This window comes from Cydia fagiglandana, chromosome 8 (genome assembly GCF_963556715.1).
Source record: "Cydia fagiglandana chromosome 8, ilCydFagi1.1, whole genome shotgun sequence".
In the NCBI taxonomy this organism is placed as follows: domain Eukaryota; kingdom Metazoa; phylum Arthropoda; class Insecta; order Lepidoptera; family Tortricidae; genus Cydia; species Cydia fagiglandana.
In genome coordinates this window covers 18,994,169-19,018,356 of record NC_085939.1, presented here as the reverse complement: position 1 = coordinate 19,018,356, position 24,188 = coordinate 18,994,169, and the positions used below count along the sequence as shown (strand labels likewise).

General features: G+C 37.7%; 1 protein-coding gene across 1 annotated transcript; it reads left to right on the top strand.

Annotated features, from left to right (window-relative positions):
• The first annotated feature begins 583 nt into the window (after nucleotides 1-583).
• Nucleotides 584-22,474, top strand: LOC134666723 (cytochrome P450 4d2-like). The gene is made up of 11 exons (XM_063523967.1): nucleotides 584-786; nucleotides 2,660-2,766; nucleotides 7,506-7,596; nucleotides 10,584-10,769; nucleotides 11,597-11,666; nucleotides 12,664-12,860; nucleotides 13,139-13,248; nucleotides 15,011-15,144; nucleotides 15,433-15,533; nucleotides 16,063-16,245; nucleotides 21,485-22,474. The coding sequence occupies exons 1-11, from the start codon at nucleotides 636-638 to the stop codon at nucleotides 21,637-21,639; spliced, it is 1,485 nt and encodes a 494-aa protein (XP_063380037.1). The 5' UTR covers nucleotides 584-635; the 3' UTR covers nucleotides 21,640-22,474.
• Nucleotides 22,475-24,188: the final 1,714 nt, after the last annotated feature.

Genomic DNA, 24,188 nt, shown 5'->3' with positions numbered 1-24,188 from the left:
GGCCACACCCGGTATAATATATATATTTTTTTAAATCCATCTGTCAGATTATGCAATTTTGACATTAAGGAAACCTTGGGTAGATATTTTCTGAGAGGGTCGAATGGATTTACCCGAGTATGAAGTTAAGCTACATTTAGGGCCACTTACACCATTCACTAACCCGGGGTTAACCGTTTAAATCTGGAGTTACCACTGACACTGGGTTAACGGTTTAACCGGTTAACCTCGGGTTAATGGATGCAAGTGGCGCTTATGTGCTCTGTTTATAGTTCGTTTTTTTTTAGCATTAGAATGAACTTGCAAGAAGGTAAGCGATCTTAACATGTCTTTTATTTGAAAAACGCTTTTTAAAAATCAAAATCGATTACTTATGAAAGCAGAAGAATATAAATGATCGTATTAGATTCATAATTGTTACATATTTGCCGTAACTTATTTTTAAAATGTGTTTTTCAATTAAAAGACATATCAAGATTGTTTGCCTTATTTCTAATGCGAACGTACCTAGTTGAGGTAGTCTCTCGACCAAGGCGATTCACTATCAATACAGACATTGCTCGACAGAATTTAAAGTAATGTAAACAGTGCCAGTTGCGAATCACACTTGCTCACGAACGCACGCTGTTGTTAAAATGATACTGTTGTTGTTGTTGTCCGCGCTTGTTTTATTTGTTGTAGCGTCGTGGATTTACTTCCTTAGCGATGTGAGGAAGTACAATCTCCCTGGACCCACTCCGTATCCCATTATTGGGAATGGAAATTTATTCTTGTGCGATTCTAATAGTAAGTATAAGTTTTTTTTTTACATAAATGGGTTACAAATTTCCATTACACATTTTAACACAATAAATAATCAAATACACACATTAAAATCAACATATAACTAGAAAAGTTCACATACAACCATAATTTAAACTTTTACTTTATTCCTGTAATTTCTTAGACAAAAAAAGGTTCTATTAACCGAAACTTAATAGTAAATTGTATTTTTATATTTTATGTTTGGGGCACAGCAAATTTTCTTAAATACTAAATTAACAAAATATTTACATTTGGATAAATATCGTACATATTGATAGAAAATTACATAATTACTTAATCTTAATTACTCATTCAATATATTTTAAACTTTATCGCACATAAAAAAGAGTACAACAGTCGGACTTAATGCCGCTACCAGTCAAGCATAGGGCAAAACAGAAAAGCGTCAAGGTGGGTGCAGTGAGAAATAAAAAAGTAACTCTTGAGTGAAGTAAAATTAACATACATTTGTTGATTATTGACGTATGAACCCCGGGATTTGTGCTGCGAGAGTGGAATTGTTTATTGTTCAATAGTTTCTAATCTATGAAATAAAAATACGTAGTAAGCTCTAAATGGGCTTAGGAAAGTAATATTTTTGGTTTTACAGTTTTTACCAATTTTTGGCTGGTGTACAACATTGTCGCACCCAAAACCTCGGGATATGATTGTTTTAACCTTTTAACCGCCATAGAATTTTTCATCGAGCGTACTCGTGTCGCCGCCGGCGCGGTGGTTCGCTACACGGAAGTTTCGTCTTGTTTATCAATTATCACTTATGAGACTGCGGCGAAATGAGCTCGATTTTGTTTGTCTGATACTTGATTATATCAGTCTACGGCGGTTAAAAGGTTAATATCATCGGAGATATTGTTAAACTTCAGATAATAACAGCTGCTTTTATATGGTAGTGAGATATATCCAAGGAAGCATCTGTATCTAAATATGCATGTGTGCTCAATGACTGTTTCTTGTATGATTGTTTCTGTGTTATCTCCGAAATTTATAAATAAATAAATAAATACTTATTTACTTAATTACTAATACGACGTTTCTAAAATAAGAATTTAAAATTAAAGAAAATAAGATGTATCTATCTCCTATTTTAAATGGGGACTCAATTCAGGTACATCGTTTTACTGATAACTCGAAATATGATAAATTGATAATAGAGTTAGACCAAGATATGTCTGCATTTTAAAAACAAACATCTATGAAATTATGACGTGTAAATGACACTTGCACTGCGTATGCTATCAAAATCGTTGCTGACTTTTCTTGGCCTAACTCTAGGTATTATGTTACTTGAATTGCCAAAAATCGATTTTGAATTGCATCCCCTGTCATAAATATAAAATGTAAAACTTTAATAGAAATTTAAAAAAATATAAATAAATGAAACTGACTATAAATAAAACATAATAAAATAACTAAAACATAAAACAATAAATCCAAAACATAAATAAATATATATAATCTTAAAATGTATAAAACTGATTTAACATATACCTAACCTAATAATTTAACAATTATTTGACTTTGAATGTGATCAACATAATAAATACGTTAACTAGAAAAATTCAATTTAATTGTTGATAGACAAGACACGTGATTAAAAGTAAGGTTTTGTTATGAAAATTTAAAGTGTGGAATCTAAAACTATGAATAAAACAAAATTAAAACTGGAATAATTCACTGTCTTGGTGGGACCTAAACTCACGACCACTGAATCGCTAGCCCAATGCTCTGACATCTGAGCTACCGAGACCTTACCCAATACAGCGATCATTCGCAGACGATTCTGCTTGATACAAAATTAGAACTAAGAATGTTCACATTCCTTTTTTTATTACAGAGTTTTTGGCAATTCTATCCGAATTGGCGGTACAATATAAAGATGCTTTTCGCATATATATCATGTCAAACAGATATTTTGTGCTATCACACCCTAAATACATTGAGGTAAGTATGAATACATCAGTAGGTACCTAAACAGGTATCTGATAGTGTTAATAATTATTAACTCAATTAACGATTGAGTTTTAATTTTATTTATCTACATTTCAATTGATTATGATGTGTTACAAGAATTACGCAAATGGATGACTTATTTTGGTAACACAATGCATAATTTCAACCTACCATTTTTTTTCCGCGAATTTGTTTTTTTTCACTCAAACATTTCATTTCATTCAAGTCTGAGTTATCAATCTATGTAGGTACATTAAGATGTAGGTAATCAGGAAATTCCTAAAATTGTATTTATCCTCGGAGACAGATATACAGCATTGATACCTTTAGCATTGTTTTTATTATCACACTTATATTAAGCTAATTTTAACTTATTTTTAACACATCATTTTGACCTACTGCCTCTTATATCTCGTATTACTTTAACGCAATGGGTCATACTCGCATACATCTGATCCTCAAACAAACCTGATCTTTTTTTTTCTCGTTCCACAAGTTCACAATAATTACTTTCGGTCACCTTCATATCAAAAAACATACTTAATGCACCTTAATCACATCGAATTGTATGCAATTTAAACCTTAAACTACCTGGTGCAATGTTGCAAGTTAGCATGACCAACTTGCTTGTAAGCGGTTTTTACACAATTTTATTCAGCATCACCGCGTAAGGCTAATCGAAATATCTTCCATGTTTTACATTATTAACTAGAGGCACACACATTTCTTTTCTTGAGTGTCAACTTAAATTAAACATTATAATACTTAATGCAGGCTGTGATTGCCTGTAAGTGGGGGATCAATAATAAATGTGCCCTCTTAATATGTAACTTATATTTAGTATGTAAATTGTATCTTCTGTTGGTGATCCTAATAAACAAATAAACAACACATCTTTTTTGGAAACAAGGAAGATATTTCGATTAGTCGAAATTATCCCGCAGTCGAAATTGCCCCGCTGTATCTCTATATATACAACCTGCTTGCGAGGAGCCCGAAAGATTTTAACCACATATTTCAGAGGATAAAGCAAGGGAAATAAATTCAAATTATCTCTTTATATTAAAAGTACGTAAATACCACGAAGTACCTACGTATAGTTCGTTTTTTTTAGCATTAGAAAGAACTTGCAAGAAGGTAAGCGATCTTGACATGTCTTTTAATTGAAATACGCTTTTTAAAAATCAATAAAAGACTATAAAACTATAAATAAGACTATAAATGATCGTATTAGATTCATAATATGGGTGTACTATTTACTGTACGTGATGCCTGAAAATAAAACTTTATTTATTTATTTATTTATTTTATTTATAATTGTTACATATTTGCAGTAACTTATTTTTAAAACGTGTTTTTCAATTAAAAGACACATCAAGATTGTTTAACTTATTTTTAATGCTAAAATAAAACGAACTATACGCCTTTTTGGTTGTATTTTTTTCACATCATATGAAGGTAGGGAACGCTCCATCATACGCGGCCCGACCCGCACTGGGCCGGTTTTAAGCCGACCACTGACTAACAGTCCGCCTGACAATATCGGCCGGTCAGTTGTTCGGAACTGTCAAATTTTTGTTCTAACTGACAGGCCGATATCGTCCGGCGGCCTGTTAGTCAGTGGTCGGCTTAAAACCGGCCCAGTAATAGACCAGGTCCAGTATAGGTCCAGTAGTAGACTAATATATTAACATGTGCAATATTTGCATGCTTACTCAGCAAAATATGTAGTGCCATATTACCTACATGATTTTGTTTCAATATCACCTTGTTGTACCATATTTTTTACAAATAAAAGAATTTTATTATATTTTTATTTTAAGATATTTTATTTATATCGTACTCATGTTAAAGCAATCAAAAAACATTATATGCTTGTTGTGGACTCACCTGCAAAGTAGTACTTAAATAGATACTTAGTTGACGCTCTGTCGTGTGTATATAGAACACACGATCGTAAAATGTATAGTTATTGCCGGAGCTACACACTTCATTACGAGTATTCCGCGGTACCTACATAGCAATTATGGGTCAAACACATTTTAGGTAAAGGTCTGTGCAGTGGACAATACAAGTTAACTGCCCGGTACATGTAAATTACATTTTCACCACACCAGGCCGCGTAGCCAAGATGCCGATCGCTTACGCTCCGTAGCGATCGAAACGCAACTGTCACTGTCGCACTAATATGAAAGAGTGATAGAGAGACATAATGGTTTTCGTTGTCGAAGCGATAGCGATTGTAACCTTGGCTAGGCCGGCAGCTCGGAAAGGCTCACTTGGCACTTCATAAACTGATAGCAAAGTTGCATTTTATTCACATGTGAGGCAAAGTAATCAAATGCAAATTTTGAGTTGTTTTCTTATGTTTGCTGGTAGAATTGACTTTTAAATGATGATTTTGGATGATAAATATTTAATAACATTCATTTGGATTTGATTTTGTTTGATATTTTACATTTAATATTTGCTTCGGTTTGGTGTGGTGAAAAATATTGTGTTTCACTCGGGGGCAAATTTTGTTTAACCCTCGTGCTTTGAAACCCTCGCAACGCTCAAGATGCCACTTCTCGAACCACTCGCTACGCTCGTGGTTCAATTTTGGAATCTTTCGCTTGCTCGGGTATCAATATTAGCACGAGCGGTTAAACAACAACTTTGCCCCCCTGTAAAACAAATAACTATTTTATTTTTTCAGTCTCAAATAGGTAGGTACTAATAAAAAGATGTATTTATCCCGCCTGTCAAGTAAAAATAGTACATTGTATAATATAAGTGAAATATTGTACGAGAGTGTATAATATTCACGAAGCGCTGGTGGCCTAGCGGTAAGAGCGTGCGACTTTCAATCCGGAGGTCGCGGGTTCAAACCCCGGCTCGTACCAATGAGTTTTTCGGAACTTATGTACGAAATTTATATCATTTGATATTTGCCAGTCGCTTTTCGGTGAAGGAAAACATCGTGAGGAAACCGGACTAATCCCAATAAGGCCTAGTTTCCCCTCTGGGTTGGAAGGTCAGATGGCAGTCGCTTTCGTAAAAACTAGTGCCTACGTCAAATCATGGGATTAGTTGTCAAGCGGACCCCAGGCTCCCATGAGCCGTGGCAAAATGCCGGGATAACGCCAGGAAGAAGGAAGAAGGAAAGTGTATAATATTCACGACAGCCACGGAGTTACACAGTTTTTCATCACACTTACGAAGAAAAAACTAAATTTTAAGCGCAATCATTCTTAAATACGTATTTTCAAACATTCGTCCGCCATATTGAATTTTTTTTTTGGCAGTGTAGGCATCGAAGGCATAGACAGACCCATCGATATTCAACCACAATTGAAAATTGAGAAAAAATATTTTAAACGGCTATTAAATTATTATAATTAAATTAAATTTATCGCCACTCGGATCGTTGCGAATTTCCTACTTTTCGCACTTGTATAGTAATGTACTATTGATTCTAATAACTAGAGATGCCCCGAATAGTGAATTTGGCCGAATACCGAATATTCGGCCTCTCTCTCCGCCGAATACCGAATATTCGTCGTCCGAATATTCGGCATGACATGCGAACATTTTGAGTTATTATGAAAACTGTTCGCCATCAAAGCACATCGTTTGCTAAGATATATTTTTATGTTGAACAGAATTAATGAATGTGATTAGAGTCAATCATATTCATGCAGACCCATGATAACAATAAAATATTATGTATTCAACAAATGCTCAAAAACGTGGCTTCGTATTTAACTACTTTCCAAGAATACATTTTAAATATTATTAATATACCTATTTTTTGGTATTTTTTTGTGTAATTTTTCTTTTTAGGTAGATGCAACAGATATTCGGTATTCAGCCGAATAGTAGGCAACATTCGGTCGAATACCAAATATTCGGCAAAGTGGCCGAATAGGCCGAATACCGAATAGTTGCCGAATATTCGTGGCATCTCTACTAATAACTTTACGACATCTACAGAAAAGACGCGAACGAACATACAATAAATGTATATATGTATAGATAAATAGTTGACGCTCGGTCGTGTCTAGACCATAAATTATATAGGTAGTTAGGTATTGCCGAAGCGATATATAGTTTCTGCGGTTTACTACCTAATACATAGCAATTATACCTGTTATACGAAAAACTATAACGTAACAGGAGATGACACCTGTCAGCGTACCCTTCCAGTTTTAAAAATATCTGTTGCTGTTTTGTATGTGATTCAACAACATCATAGACTAAGCCCATCGAGCTTTAGCCCTTTTAGTTTTTTTTCACCACACCAGCTCGGAAAGAATTACTTTGCACTTCAAAAACGAATAGCAAAGTTGCATTTTATCCACATGTGAGGCAAAGTAATCAAATGCAAATTTTGAGTTGTTTTCTTATGTTTGCTGGTAGAATTGACTTTTAAATGATGATTTTGGATGATAAATATTTAATAACATTCATTTGGATTTGATTTGGTTTGATTTTGTTCAATATTTTACATTTAATATTTGCTTCGGGTTGGTGTGGTGAAAATTTTTGTGTTTCACTTGGGGGCAAATTTTGTTTAACCCTCGTGCGTTGAAACCCTCGCAACGCTCAAGTTTCCATTTTTCGAACCACTCGCTACACTCGTGGTTCAATTTTGGAATCTTTCGCTTGCTCAGGTATCAATATTAGCACGAGCGGTTAAACAACAACTTTGCCCCCTTGTAAAACAAATGACTATTGTTTGTTTTCAGCAACTGATGTCAAGCACAGAAATAATAAGCAAAGGAATATCCTACGACTTCCTGCGGCCCTGGTTAGGAGATGGCCTCTTGACATCTACAGGTATGTTAACTTTAACACCCTATGCACCATTTCACTAAACCGGGGTTAACCGGATAAATCTGGCGTTACCATGGTTACCAGTACAATCTGACACTGGGTTAACGGTTTAACCGCTTAACCTCGGGTTAGTGGGATGGTGCAAGTGGCGCTAGCGCCACTTAGTATCACCATTCCACTAAACCGGGGTTAACCGGTTAAATCTGGGGTTACCATGGTTACCAATACAATTTGACACTGGGTTAACGGTTTAACGGGTTAACCCCGGTTTAGTGGGATGGTGCAATTTAAGTTAAGTAAGTTTAAGTAAGTAACACGCTCCGCGATTTCGACGCGTCGCTACAAAACATACGGCCCACACCAATTTTGGTGTTTAGCACAGTAGTAGTTGCCGCGCACCGCTACGTAATGGACGCCTACTCGTGCTAGCGCCACCTAACGGTCATATTTATCGTAATAGACGCGTTTTGTTAGAAAGTCAAGTAGTTTAAGGACATACCCGGTTACCGTATGAAAAAATGGTATATCCTGTCATAATATATATGAGACAACCAACTATGAGCCTTGTAGCTTGAAATAAATTTATTTTATATTATTTATTATTTATAAGTCTGAAAATTGCCCTAAAAATCATGACATTTTCTGGACCGTCCAATCTAATAATAATTATATAGGTTCAATTAGAATTAGCCCTAACGCGGTTAGTATCCCTCTTACGGCCACTTGCACCATCCCACTAACCCGGGGTTAAGCGGTTAAACCGTTAACCCAGCGTCAAATTGTACTGGTAACCATTGCGACTCCAGGTATAACCAGTTAACCCCGGGTAAGTGGAATGGTGCAAGTGGCCCTTAGAGTATAAGGTATCCCGGCGTCCTCTTATTAATGATTTCCGTTGATCAAAATATCCAATCCAATTAAAACCAATCCAATTTTACTTTTGGGCTGGGTGGGGGTCGGAATGGGGCTGATAGTGTAAGTAGGATAGTATATTAGTAATATGTTTAGATTTTAAGTTAGGAAATTGCATGTAAATTATTTAAGTAGATTAAAAAAAAAAAATTAAAAAAATATGATTTTGAAAAAATAAGGAAAATTAGGTAGGTACATTATTATCCTGTAATTTACTTTTTGCGGCATTTCCATTGTCAACAACATGACGTGTTCTGTTTGTTAAGAATTAATGAAGATTGCATATACCTAAGTACCTAGTATTTTTCTAGGTACTCTTAAATGACTGACAGTTGTATGCAGTTTTAAACCTTTAATCTAAGAAGGAGGAGCTGTACCTATTCTATTGAGGCTGCTCGTATTTTTCATGTAAATTCATAACAATAACATACTTCTTGATAGGTACGACCGTATTGTCAGACAGTTTTTATTTAACCTCTGACCGACTTTTTACCAATTTTTTTAGGAACTATTTTTTCTGCTATTAGAGAAAAATATGAGGTAGGTAGCTACAACCAACGATTTTTGACCACGACACACAAACGAGTATGAAAGGTTAAACAGGTTAAATCATGGGTCATGCCGCGTTGACATTCGTATTTTGACACAATAATTTTAAATAAATTCAAGTAATTATTGCAGTCAACGAATTTAAATTCAGTACCATTTCAGTACAATCAATATGAAAGTCACTACACTAGGGACCTCATTCTATTGTCACTGTGACAAGGTACGAAATGGTACCTACTGAAATTAAATTCCTTGACCTACGTAACTATAGTTCGTTTTTTAGGGTTCCGTACCCAAAGGGTAAAACAGGACCCTATTACTAAGACTCTGCTGTCCATCCGTCCGTCCGTCCGTCCGTCCGTCTGTCACCAGGCTGTATCTCACGAACCATAGCTAGACAGTTGAAATTTTCATAGATGATGTATTTGTGTTGCCGCTATAACAACAAACACTAAAAACAGAATAAAATAAAGATTTAAGTGGGGCTCCCATACAACAAACGTGATTTTTGACCGAAGTTAAGCAACGTCGGGCGGGGTCAGTACTTGGATGGGTGACCGTTTTTTTTTTGCCTTTTTGCATTATGGTACGAAACCCTTCGTGCGCGAGTCCGACTCGCACTTGTTATTTATTATTTTACCCCTAGTGTAAATTTCATTCGATAGCGTGACGTGACTTAGGTACGCGTTTACGTTAAGTGTCATTTTGTACGGGATTTTGAGTTTCCAAAATGTCAACTGATTTGACAACTCAAATGTCAACTCGTCTCGCTATGGAATGAAATTAACACTAGGGGTTCTGATTTTGATATTGGTAAAATCGGATAACATAAGATAATAATTTATTGTGTAATGCATGTGCATGAGATGCACGCCAATCGCCAAGACAAAAGTCTAGGTCGTTTCAAAACCAGTCCAAAATAAAACCCGTTATTAAATCTGACTCAGGCAAGACAGGCTGACCTGGCTACATCTTTTATTGCAACTCGGTGACCCTCGTATTTTAAGAAACCTTTTTATATAGGTACCTACTACATGTTGCTAACTATGTTTATTTAACTAAACGAAATTAATAACTAGCTTAAATCTAAAATAGGCCCCTGAGGCATTGTATGTACCAAGGATGCTGGCGGCATTTCCCCGCTGTATCGCAATACTGATACGTTGTGCGAGGTAGCCGCCAGCTCTTCGGTCACCAGTTATGTCAACCAGACGCTTCGCGATTTCTGCGAACAACTTATGCGCGCTGGGACCCATAAATTCACAAATCATAGACAAATTTAGAGGAATGCAAAAAAAACAGTTTTTTTTCTTTGTCTCATTCAATAGTACTCTTGATTCTGAGTCTAAATAACCCAAAAGTTGGTGGTTTTTCGAAAAAAAGTAAATGGTAACATTTTTTCTGAAAATCCCCTGATAGCTCACGTAGTGCAAGTGTTATTTATAGGTACCTACGTCATAATTTCAAGTTTGGCGTTTAAAATAACAAAAGTTTTATAAAACTATGAAATTCAAATTATTTTCTTTCAGGTCCAAAATGGAGGAGTCACCGCAAATTTCTCACTCCGGCTCTCCATTACAACATACTTCACACCTTCCTTCCCGTGTTCTTAAAGAATGGAAACATTTTGTGCGATACACTGAAGAGAAAGGCCGATGGTTCATCTATAGAGTTGTTCCCCATTATGGCTATGGCGGCGCTGGATAATATTACAGGTGGGAATATTTATGCCTAAAAAATTCACATCAACATCATATCGTTTATGTTTATCGCCCACTACTGAGCAAAGGTTTATTTGATTATTGATGAGGAAATGAATATTCCGATGTAATGCTATCTACTTCTTTTGTTATGTTTTTTTAGATTTTATTCTAGAAATTATAGACTAATATTTTTTTATAAAAAATGTTTAATGTTTGACGATCCTTTTGTGAAATTATTTATTGATGTTAATATTATTCCATAATAACATTGGATTATTATACAGATCAAATTCTGTATAATAGTCCAATGTTATTATGGGATAATATTAACATCAATAAATTGCTTTGCTCTAATAATTAGATTAAGATTAATTACGATTCATAAGAGCTTGTTGCTAGGCCTACATGAATAAAGTATATTTTGAATTTGAATTTGTAAGGCCTCTCTTCTATTTAGTAGGTACGCCACTTGTCCCGATCCTGAGCTACTTGTAATCTCATTCTGAAGGGACCCGCTCTCTTCCGAACGAGCCAATGGATGCTACGCACTCCTTTTATGCGATAGTTAAAAATTTACAACACCGAATCATATTTCAGCTTTTTTTAATTCTTTTGTTATGGATCATTCGAATCTAAACGCTAAAGCTAGGGACATACGAGACTATCCGTCGTATCAGTTGCCGCAATTATCTGCGGGACAATAATCTGTCCATGTTTGGTGAAAAATAGACAGATTTGTCCATTAGAGATCCTGTCCTTGCTATTAAGTTAGATGCAACATATATTAGAAAGGTAAAATAACTTAAATGTAGCTTTAAGCAAATGTTTTAATTTTACAGAAACAGTAATGGGGGTGTCCTTGGATGCGCAAAAAGAAAAAGACTCCAAATATGTTAAATCAATTGACGTGTAAGTTTGCATCAGTTAATTAGTTTCACACTAATTATCCCAATATATAAAACAGTTCCGTTACTTAGATACCTACAGACGCACAGCCTAAGTAATCCGTTGAAACTTGAAATATGTATATTTAAAATTTTGTAGAGCTCCATTTTTTCTCAATAAAGGCATTATGGAGGTGAAAATTGAGTAACCATATAGTTCGTTTTTTTTAGCATTAGAAATAAGGTAAACAATCTTGACGTGTCTTTTAATTGAAAAACACATTTTAAAAATAAGTTACGGCAAATATGTAACAATTATGAATCTAATACGATCATTTATATTCTTCTGCTTTCATAAGTAATAGTTTTTGATTTTAAAAAAGCGTTTTTCAATTAAAAGACACGTCAAGATCGCTTACTTTCTTGCAAGTTCTTTCTAATGCTAAAAAAACAAACTATAGTTATTAACGACTTCGCGCGGACCAAGTCGCGAGTGAAGCTGAAGTACGAGAGGCTAGGTTTTACAGTAGGTAATGATATGACCAAAATTTTGCACATACTTAATAAACATAATAAAAAACATAATATATATTTAAATGGATAAATGCTCAAATAATGCAGCAGCTCTTATCATTTCGTTGAATCGGACGGTGATCCATTATTACCCACACATGGGTAACAGTGGATCTTTCTACACTTTTGGTTAAAATTCATCTAATTTTATTTCTAAGCATCATTGCAGCTTTTTTTATATGTGGTTTAACCTAGGTTTAATAGTTAGATACTCGAGGCTAAAATAAGAAAACGATACAATTTCAAGTTAAAATGGCGAAACTACACCTCTTACAAAAAAATGTGTACAGTCAACAACAGAGCTATGAATACAGGCAAAGTGCCAAAAATATGTATACACGACCTTAATGTACAGGCAATAAAGTACTGTATACATATTTTTGACACTTTGCCTGTATTCATAGCTCTGTTGTTTACTGTACCACTGTGACCCATGTATTTTTTTCCAGCGTAAGTCAAATCATGGCAACGAGAATGAGAGACGTGTTCATGGGCAACGATCTCTTCTTCTCCCTCACACCGCATAAGAGGAAACACGACAAAGCGATCGAGTTCATGAACAGACACACGAAGGAAGTCATCGACGCTAGGAGGAAAGAGTTGAATGTCGCCAACGCTAAGAAGTTGGTTGAAAGTTCGGAGCTAGGTTGGTACAGTCACCTGCAATAATATGTTACACAACGAAGGCCGCAAAAATATCTGACACGATCTTATATGTAGAGCCATAAGAGCGTGTCACATATTTTTGCGGCCTTCAAATAGTAACATATTATTGCAGGTGACTGTACATTTATTTAGTTCTTACTTACAAAAAGTTGCTAGCATATCTACATTCTACACCCCCTTAGGTCTTGTTGTAATTTATCGCCACTCGTTTCGAATTTCCTCTTTTCCGCAGTTTTATCGTAAATTATTTTATTACAGGTATGAAAAACAAGCATGCTTTCCTGGACTTACTGCTATTGGCCGAAGTTGACGGCAAACAGATCAGTGACGACTGCGTCCGCGACGAAGTAGTCACATTTATGTTTGAAGTACGTATCAAAACCTGTTGTAAACCTTGAGGTAGACTCTAATTTAACCTTTTAGACGCCAATGACCGAATCCGCACCACAGGTTCAACGCCAAAGACTGATTAATCGGTCACAGGCCACAGAGCAACATAGACCTACGTGCATATGCATAAGGTTCAATTTCAGTTTTGACGCTTCGGTGACGTGGCGTCCGCGTGACAGCTTTTGTGTTTGACACGGCGTCGAAAAGGTTAACAAATGTGATGGTTTTGTCACAAATGCGGGCGATTATCCCGTTCAGGGCTATATCCGCGAAAATCGAAGTTCGTAAATTGCGGGGATTTTTCTCTGTCACTCTAATTACGCCTCCATTGGAGTAAAAGAGAAAGATCCCCGCAATTTGCGAATTTCGGTTTTCGCGGTAGCCGCTCTGGGATCGGGCTGTGTAGCCACGAACGGCGCTGTCGCTAGATCATTGATGCTGCTTAAATCATCTGCGAAGATGCACAAGGCCTGAATGATGATTGTTTTGATAAGACCTTGGCGCTCGTCTTGGTGATTGGTGCGTATCTCACGCATGTCTTTCATGGCTCCTCTACACGATGGGCCAACGCCGGCCACTCCAAGGGACGCATTTATGCGTTACAGGGAGCAAGTGATATTGCTATCTCATTCTACCGCATGGCTGCGTCCCTTGGAGTGGCCGGCGTTGGCCCATCGTGTAGAGGAGCCATCACATTATTTCTCATGCATCAATCACCGTACGCCATCTTCAAGGTCGTATCAATATAAAATTAAAACCGTAACGTTGTTAAATTTTAATCGGCTCCTTGTTTTTATATTCCTTCGTCCTACTGACCTGTTATTTTAATACAAAATTAGTACAGAAGCCGAATGATTGAATAGTAAATTGGCCAAAAGGACTATGCCTAGGTGGTAGCATAACATTCCCGTTGCTCTGCTCAACTCCAAACTTTTAGCTAGCTTCTGAACTTTTAGCTAACCCTTGCCCCATAGACTAGGAATCCTCTAGACTGACTTTAGAGCAATTATTTCATGCAACCGATGATGCCAAAAATGCGAGGAGCGCGGGACGAAGTGAGCGAAGTCCCGTGCCGTGATTGGTCCGTTCAAAGACACGGACGTCACACAAAGACACTTTCGACTCGAACATGGAGTAAAATTACCGTATGCGTGGCAGAGGGGGTAGCGCGACTATGCTCAGTCTGGAGGATGTTTTGCCTGTGCCCTTGCCCAGTCCTTCCGCAATCCTAACAAAAAACCAAAAATCCTGACATATATATGTCACGCGAAATTGTGACGTATGTTAACTTTATATAGGTAGGACTCAAGGCGTATATAGACTAGTCAATTTTTCGGCAATCTGATTAAATTGCCCGATCGAATCAGGACGTGACGCAAACGCCAATTTGGCTCGCCGAATTCAACCGCTAATGACCGATATTACCGATAAAATGAGGTGCGGACGCAAGAATACAAATTTGCGACGCCAGTATTTTCGTTCTGCGGCATTATTTCAACTTAGAGTGACATTCCATTTCCAACTGCAGCTGCAATACTGTTCATTTTACTATGGAAATTGACAATGACAGCGACGCGTTTCCATAGTAAAATGAACAGTATTGCAGCTGCAGTTGGAAATGGAATGTCACCATAAATCTAAAATTGGTGATTAAATTGGAGATTGACGCCAATTTAATTTCCGATCAGATCGGTCGCTTTGATCACCCCGTCTGGATACCGCATCACTTTACTTTTTCAGGGTCACGACACAACCGCGTCGGGCACAGTGTACGGACTGTACTGCATCGCGAACCACCCAGAAGTGCAGCGAAGGATTCTAGAAGAGCAGAAGGAAGTTTTGGGCGGCGATCTAACAAGAGATCCAACCTTTAGGTATAAGCTTTGCAAGATTTAGATATTTATTCTCATTCTCATAATATATAGTTATTTCTTCTCTGATATTTTTCACTGTAGCTATAATATAGTATATATTTTTTATTTATTTATTATTAGTCCGAAAAATTTACTACAATCCGAAAAGGAATGCCTGTGGTTTTTACGAAATCAACCGTGACCTTCGAATTTAGAAAGGAAACTAGTAGACCTCATTTTGATACCTAACTGAGTCCAGTTTCCAAAAGTTTTGTATCATTATAATTAATATTTGTTTCAATTCTACAGCGAGCTCCAACAGATGAAGTATCTAGAGTGCGTGATCAAGGAGAGCCTCCGTTTGTATGCGCCTGTCCCCATGATCCAGAGAATGGTTCCTAAAGATGTCGGTAAGCATTTAAGTATAACTACATATACAGGGTGGCCAAAAATAAATGCATTCCCGTTGCAAGGGAGGCTTAGGGATTATACTGAGCAACTTTGACTATCGGACCAACCCTGAAATCGCGAAAAAAATATTACCCTCCCTTAGAAAATGGACCAGTCAAAATGTATGACACAGTCAAATTTTTTTTCGTGATTTCGGGGTTGGTCCCATAATAAAAGTTGCTCAGTATTATCCCGAAACCTCCCTGGCAACGGGAATGCACTTATTTTTTGGCGTATCGCCTGGCTACACTTAACGATTACACCCTGTATTATGATAACAATACATGGAGCTGATCTGATGCGAGACACAAAAGTAGCTATGGGAAGTCTGTGATAAAACAACGCAAACTAATAATTTGTTACACAACACAATTATTGTGTTTGGGGTTGTTAGAATTGTCTCGATGATTATTAGTAGCCTGTGAAAAAAAGTACAATCAGCGATAAAAGTTTATACCAAAATTTTTTGCCAGAAACTTTTTCTTTCAGAAATGGCCGGCCTGCTGTTCCCAAAGAACACAACAGTGATGATCAACATATACCGCATGCACCGGAACCCGGACTTGTTCGAGGACCCCCTGGAGTTCCGACCGGAACGATTTGAGACCTCCGCCAGTGCCAAGAACGCGTTCAGTTGGATCCCGTTTAGCGCTGGGCCTAGGAACTGCATTGGTGAGATTTTTTTCTATACAGGGTGTTTCTGACCATGGGGCTTTAAAAATCCAGGGCTCGATTCTACTCGCTAAACTGAGCTACTTTTATTATGGCACCAACCCCAAAATCACGAAAAAAATTTTGCTTTTTCATACATTTTGGCTGGTCAGATGTCGACGTTTTCTATGGAAAAGCCAAAAAAAAATCCCCGATTTTAGGGTTGGTCCTATAGTAAAAGTAGCTCGGTTTAGCGAGTAAAATCAAGCCCTGGATTTAAAGCCCCATGGTCAGACACATATCGTATATTAAATTTCCATTTACGTATATCTTAGGACGGGACTTAGTGCCCACTAAGAAGCTATTTCAGCGGTGTCCCTCACGAATTCGAGCCAATCGTGCAGTCTAACGCAAATAGTTGCGACCAATCGCGCGCGTGATGCGAACTCATCGACCAGTCGCGTTATAGCGGTGGCACACCGCTAAACTGGTCTACAGACAATACATCCTCCAGACTTAGCATAGTCGCGCTACCCCCTCTGCCACGCATACGGCTATTATACTCCATGTTCGAGACGAAAGTGTCTTTGTGTGACGTCCGTGTCTTTGAACGGACCAATCACGGCACGGGACTTCGCTCTCGACCTCGTCTCGCGCACCCCCACATTTTTGGCATCATCGGTTGCATGAAGAAGTGTTACAAAGAGTAGGAGAGAAAAGGCAACTATTGAGGACAATAGAGAGTAGGGGAGGGAAAATGATTGGTCATCTTATACGACATGACGCTTTTATAAATAACATAATAGAAGGAAAGATTGCAGGCAAGAGAGGAAGGGGAAGGTCGAGGATAAGCTACATAACACAAATACAAGAAAAGGTAGCTGTAATGTCGTATAAGGAAATCAAGGAGGCGGCCCTGGATAGTCAAATGGAGAGAGCTAAGTACACCGACAAGAGTCTAACTCTTAAATTTAAGACGACGACGATTGCATGAAATAATTGCTCTAAACTCGGTCTAGAGGATTCCTAGTCTATGTACTGGCCCCGTTCCTATTACTCGTAAAGCCAGCGTCAATGTAAATTACCCTTTTGAACGCCAAAGACGTCATCTGACGCGCGCGGCTACTTACAGCCCAATATCAACCTTCGTATTCTGAGAGCCTACCGCGAACCACGTTCGACGTGTTGCCTCCCTGTCACACTTACGTAAGAATTTACAAGTGCGACAGAGGCAACACGTCGAACGTTCGCTGTAGGCCCTCTGCACCTCTAGCACAACTGGCCGCGACAGGCGTGAGAAGTGACAGATCGGCGCGACTTGACGGCTTGTCGCGTGTTGGCAGCCACTTGGCAGCACAACTCACGCGCGAGAGCCGCGACAAACTCGCGATCAGGTGTCACTGTCAGAAAATGACAACGATCGCGACTTTGAACTAAAATCCGTAGCACAACTGCCTATTTTGAGACAAAATATTCTCTCGTCTTTATGTCAATCCGCGAGTCGAAGTCTACGCGACTTTATAACGCGACTCGCTCTCGCGGGTGGTTTGCTTGTACTTTTTTAACTAAACTCATGATAATTATAACTTAAAAACAAGTTTCATATATTATGTAATAATATAATTTGTATAATTACTTATTACCCTAAGGAATAAGGAAGTATGGAACAATCACTAAACGGTGGTACCTACAAGTACCACAACACACCCATCATGTTTACAACTTTAATTTCAAACAGCTAGTTTGTAGGTACTCAATTAAGTAATTAGGTACATATGTAGGATTTTTAAATTTCAATTCAGGTTCGTAAGTTTGTAAAAGTAATCCTAAGACTTCCTTACACAAAACTTTCATCAACCTAACAACGGAGCCCGCTTGCTTGTACATAAATGAAGCCGATGAGGTGGGTAGGTACAAATGTTCAAAACAAACTATCCAACTTATTAAGTAAGCCATAGTCTTAGTAGTAATATTTAGGATCACGGTTAGATGTCTAATTTCAACAATCTCTTACTATTTAGGTACCGTTTGGAACCTTCCTCGACTTCAACAAAACATACCTACATGTGGCCTGTGCCCGCTGCATCGTACTGTAACAGAATGATGTAATACGTGGCTATAACGATCATGTCCGGCTCAAAATCATGCTTTGTATGAAATATTATCAGTCAACACCCACTAAACCATTCCGTCCCCTGCCAACACCATACCGTGACGTGACTGGACCGAGCCGACCAACAATATTTTGAAGGAGCGTTACGCTCATGTCATAGTCTGCGTAGGTAGCATAGGTACGGTTATCATATGGTCTACCATATTGAAACTCCTCTAGATCATACCCGTGTTCTAGATGTTTCACTTCATGTTTGACAGGGCCTGATACGATCATGCTATGATACGTTGCTGTCAACATTAGGTATGAAGTGGGCCTTGGGGAGCTATTAATTAATAATGGCTTCTAGGAGTTCTATTAGGTACTTACCTACCTACTTTATTTTTGTTTCTTTTCAGGTAAAAATACAGGAGAGAAAAAAAACAATATTTAAATTAATAGTATATTGCTTTGCCTTATATATTTCTTATTATTAAACCTAATATACAGGGTGAAATTTAATTCACTGGCCATATTCATTCCCGGCACTAGGTTACACTTAAGGAACCTATTTAGCGAAAAAAAGAGTACACTTTTTTCTAATTTTCATTTTTCAATTTTTAAATATTTTCCATGAGTCGTGGTCACCCTATTACCACAAATGTAAACAAACCTAATAGTAGGTTTTAACAACAACATCAGCAAAACCCTTATCTGACCTTCACTAAACCTTATAATCGTTGCAATAGAGTCCACCCTGTTAGTGTTGGCGATGGTAGGCAGGTTTATCAATTTCGAGGGTAGTCTAAACTAAACCATTCCGCGCTAGCGGTAAACATAACGGTAAGCATAAATGATTAGTCACTCGTCACTCGCCAACCTTAAAACATCGCGCGCGTACTAAGGTTAAAAAAAATGTTTTCGAACCGGGAATATTACGAAGTGGTACGGTGTGTTATTTATTAAGTGTTGAGTGTTTACGTGGTGCACAAATGGAATCCGTTCCACGCCTTCGCAGACAAGGATTGAATCCAAGAGTACCATCTCGTGGGACTTTCGTTAATTGCGTCGATTGTTAATCAAATGTACGTAAGTTGATTCAATTTTTTAAATACGCCTGAATGCAAAGATTCCTGACCTAGTTTTTGCTCATTGTTTTTAAGCCACGGACGTTTTGTTAATAATCATTCATTAGTCAGAAATAACATTTTAGATTAAAAATAACATTGTAGATTAAAAGCCCGTTAATATGAAAGGAAAAATTAGCAACTTATGTAGGTAATCTCGCTGCAATAGGGTTCATAATTGGTGACGCGATTGCAAACAGCGGGAGGGGCGGGTGTCAATGACCTTAACTGATAAGATAAAAGCGAGTGTAGTGGGTAGTTGTCGGTTCACCATAACGTACGAGGTTTTTAGGACAACTTGATGATGAGTTATTTCGAAAAAAATGTACTGAGCGGTATTAAAAGAAAAAACACGTGTTTAATATTTTTTCGAGCTCTTTCGGTTGTTTCAATTTGGCCAGTGAATTAAATTTCACCCTGTATATTAACATCTAGAACCACTATAGAGAAATTGTAAGAATCTTCTTTATTACCCTTGAAAAGTATTTTCTCTCTTCCTTTTTCTTCGACATGCGGCGTAGGACAATTAAATATCACCCTGGAAAGAAAATTGGTTTGTAAACAAGACAATAAAATATGGTCATTACTCATTACTTCATCGAGGACTATGAAATAAGCTTCTCATATCAATTTGTCAAATCATAAACAGTTCTTAGGTACACAGTACACACACATGCCATCCATTATTGGCACAAGAAAAACTATATGAAACTTATTTGAGAGTTACTGCGGCAGCTTAGATAGGTACGCCATAACCATTAGGGTTATTATTAATAGTTCACTTCGTCGGTGGTGTTCTTAAAGCTAAAGCGCTTCTCACATCTTAGTTAATTTAGAAAAGGGGACAGCTCCGCGTTTGAAACCTACAAGCTTGCCTAGTGTGTTTCTTTTCCTGAATCTCCACTTCGGGTCCCGTTGGCACGTTCCTGTTAATAATATTTTCCTTTGGGTGCTGGGATATCAATCGTGTCTAGGATAATGCTGAACTTATTCTGAAAAAAATACACTATTTACAACAGGAATATGAGAACAAACCCAATAATAGCAATTCCATTATTATAGTTACTTACAAAAATATTTTATTTAAAAGGTTTATTAAACAGAAATTTTTAAACAATATATATTTTAAGGAATATTATCAATATTAATTATATAAGGCTCTATTACTTACATTTTTTCATATTTTTTCCCGTAATTAAATGTTGACAAAATTTGAAAGTTCCTTGACTTTGACAGGAAAAACTTAACCATCGACAAAAAACTAGATTTTTTACCACCAAAGAACGAATGATTTAGCGCATCCCTGGTTTCCGATTCAGTGTTGCCACTTGCAAATATCGATTTGTTTAGACTTTGATTTCGCCGGGTAACACTGACGAGTCGCGCCGCGACTTTGAGTTCTCTACGCGGCTGTTGCAGTCGCAGGTACAAGTTATGCTACGGAAATCGACAGATTTGACAGCCGCGGGAATGGCGACTCGAGTCGCGGTCTAAGTCGCGGATGCAAGATGTGCTAGAGGTGCTGACAAGGTTCATGATGACGCGCCGCGAACGATAGGCGTGACGTTCAAAGGGTTTAATATTAAGAGGAAAGGACGACCGATTCCACAAATGGAGTCCTAATTTTCCTCTCTGGGTATTAACTTTATTGAAAGTCTTACACAATTACTGCTACCACTGTTAATAATACACTGCTGATGATTGATTGATGGAGACCACGGACTAGCAAGCGCAGCGTAGGACGTCCACCCAAGATGGACGGACGACCTTGTTAAGGCCGCCGGAAGACGCTGGATGCGGGTCGCTTCCAACCGGTACGAATGAGGTCCAAGGGGGAGGCCTATGTTTAGCAGTGGACGTCTTATGGCTGAGATGATGATGATGATGATTGATTTACTGATTACTGGTTAGAGTGGTTAGTCTGCATACCTTACGTCATATTACAAATTTCGAATATGGAACGTCTATCTGAACACTATACGTACACAGAAAATATTAGCTTTAGAAAAGTTTCTCACCAGTCTATTCCTTTTTTTTTCAGGTCAAAAATTCGCAATGCTGGAAATGAAAGTGACCTTAGCAGCCATCGTGAGGAACTTCGAGCTGTCTCCGTGTGGTGATGAACCGGAGCCCTGCGGAGACCTCATTCTGAGGTCCAGGAATGGGGTGCATGTCAAGATGATGCCGAGGAATTAATAGTTGCAAGTCGACGTTTGTCTTATCACATCATTGATATAATGTCCCGGGTATAGATGTCAAGTTGTGGAAACTTCCCACAAAGTGTGTTTAGAAAGCCATAAAGGAAACTTTAATTTTGAAAATGGAAAATTTAGATCCACATACAAAATATAGTATCGTCTTGGGTCGTCCCATTCGTTTTTCGTCAAGTTCTTAAATTAGTCCTATTCTGCTTTCGTCACTCATTCTACATTCGTCACAATCATCGGTGGCTTTCAATGTAGAATGCGTGACGAAAGCAGAAGAGGACTAAATTAAGAACTTGACGAAAAACGAATGGGACGACCCAAGACGATACCCAAAATATGAGAAGGTTCCGACATTTTTATTTGTGAAAAATTCGATAGGCATTTTATAAATTTTCCGACGGCACATGCCCACTGGTGTCCGTCCTACCCCACGCTGTCCTTTTCCACAAAAATGCTACGAGATTACCGCTGTGTAGTTACCAACATACTTGTCTTACATCTAGTACTACTTCCTCCCTATTAATTACTACTTCTTTGAATATACATAGGTACATACATCATAAGGTAATAACTTTTCATGGGTAGATTAGGTAGGTACGTCTAAACCTGCCTAAATATTGGTGTTTTTCAATTTTTTCTGACTAGAATTTAATTCCTTACATTTTATTCTTTCGATTTCTTGGTAAGAAGTTAACATACCTACTTAATATTTAGTTAAATTATAAAAAATTGTTAAGAATAGAATACTTTACTGGTGTCGGACAGACTTATGATAAAAAACCTCAAGGCGATGTAGAAATAAAATGTTTTATTTATTCCACTAATTTGTGTTTTAGTTTCGGTAACATTCACCATAATTATGTTATATGCACCATAATTATGCTGTACGTATCGCGCCTGCATTATACCGCCACGGCTGCTGAAGTGGTGGAATATGTACACCAGAAGACCGGCTACACGCTGAGGGTGTTCCAGCTTCGATCGCGCCACTACGTGCACTTCAACTCTTTTGTGGTGCGCGTGCCGCGACCGCTGCAGGAGACCATCGAGTGCGCCGACTTCTGGCCGAAAGGTGTCGTGTTTCGGAGGTTCCGGGGCAAACTGCCGAATCCGACACAAGAGCAGCCGATGCAACGGAGCCACGCCGTTTTATCGTCTAAATAGTGTTTAGTTTTAAGTTTATAAAATACATATGTATGTTAGTCTGTAAGGTATTTGTAATATGGGCCTTGTTGCCTGAATTAAATTTCTAAATAAAAAAAATAATTATGTTATAAAGTTATAAATTTATTATATAATTATTTACCTACCTACTATTATCTATGGTGCCAAAATGTTTATACATTTGAGTATGTGATATGTCGGCAATATTGCATTCGCCGTTTTTGGCTTAGTACTTAATCTAAACATATAGTATAATAATATTATGCTATATGTATGATCCACAACTGGAGAAAAAAAAATGAAGATGTGTAATTTATCAAATTAAATTGTCGTTTATTTCGGCGCTGAGCCCATAACAGTGTAATATACTGAGAATTTTTTTCTTTGTAAATTCAAAGTACTTGATCTGCAATGGAACTGAATGAAACAAATGAAAAAAACCTAAGTGAGAACTTAATTTTTGTTTCCTTCTCCATCACGCCCTTTTCAATGCCTGTCACTTGCTTAATCCACACGAGTAATGTACGACGGCGCCGTTGGGGTATCGCATCAAGGCATTTTGGTTGCGAAACTTTTTCTTGCAGACTCGACACACGTTGTACTCAGAGATCAGTATGCTCTTTGAGACGTGATATTCTTTTAACTCTTCGATCTGAAAAAGAAAACAGTTCCGCTACAGAACAAAAAGCATTTATTCGAGGCAAAAAATAAAAGAAGAAAACAACACATAACATACATAATATGCAAACTTAACATGATATGTTGATATTATATTACATAAAAGGCTTACATTATAAGCTGTTGTAATTGTAGCACCACTCACCATCTCTCTGCTTAGCCTAAACGTTGACTGGTAGAGAATGCCTTATGGCATTAAGTCCGCCTTTTGTACTATAAGATTTTCTTTTGTGCAATAAAGATTAAATAATAAAATAATTTCTTTACGTGATCGAATCAGAAATGAGGAGATCCGTAGACGAACTAAAGTCACCGACATAGCCCACCGGATTAGCAAGCTGAAGTGGCAATGGCCAGGCCACATTGAACGCAGAGAAGATGGCCGATGGGGTCGAAAAGTGCTCGAGTGGAGACCACGGCCTAGCAAGCGCAGCGTAGGACGTCCACCCACAAGGTGGACAGACGACCTTGTTAAGGTCGCCGGAAGACGCTGGATGCGGGTCGCTTCCAACCGGCACGTATGGAGGTCCAAGGGGGAGGCCTATGTTCAGCAGTGGACGTCATGATGATGATGAATAAAATAATAAGCCACGAAATGGTCCCAACTCAGCATGAAGCTAGCCAGGCTGGGTTAGCGCTGGTCTACCGTCGGGGCCAGGAGTTTACTTCATTTCTCAAATACAAATTATGCATTTA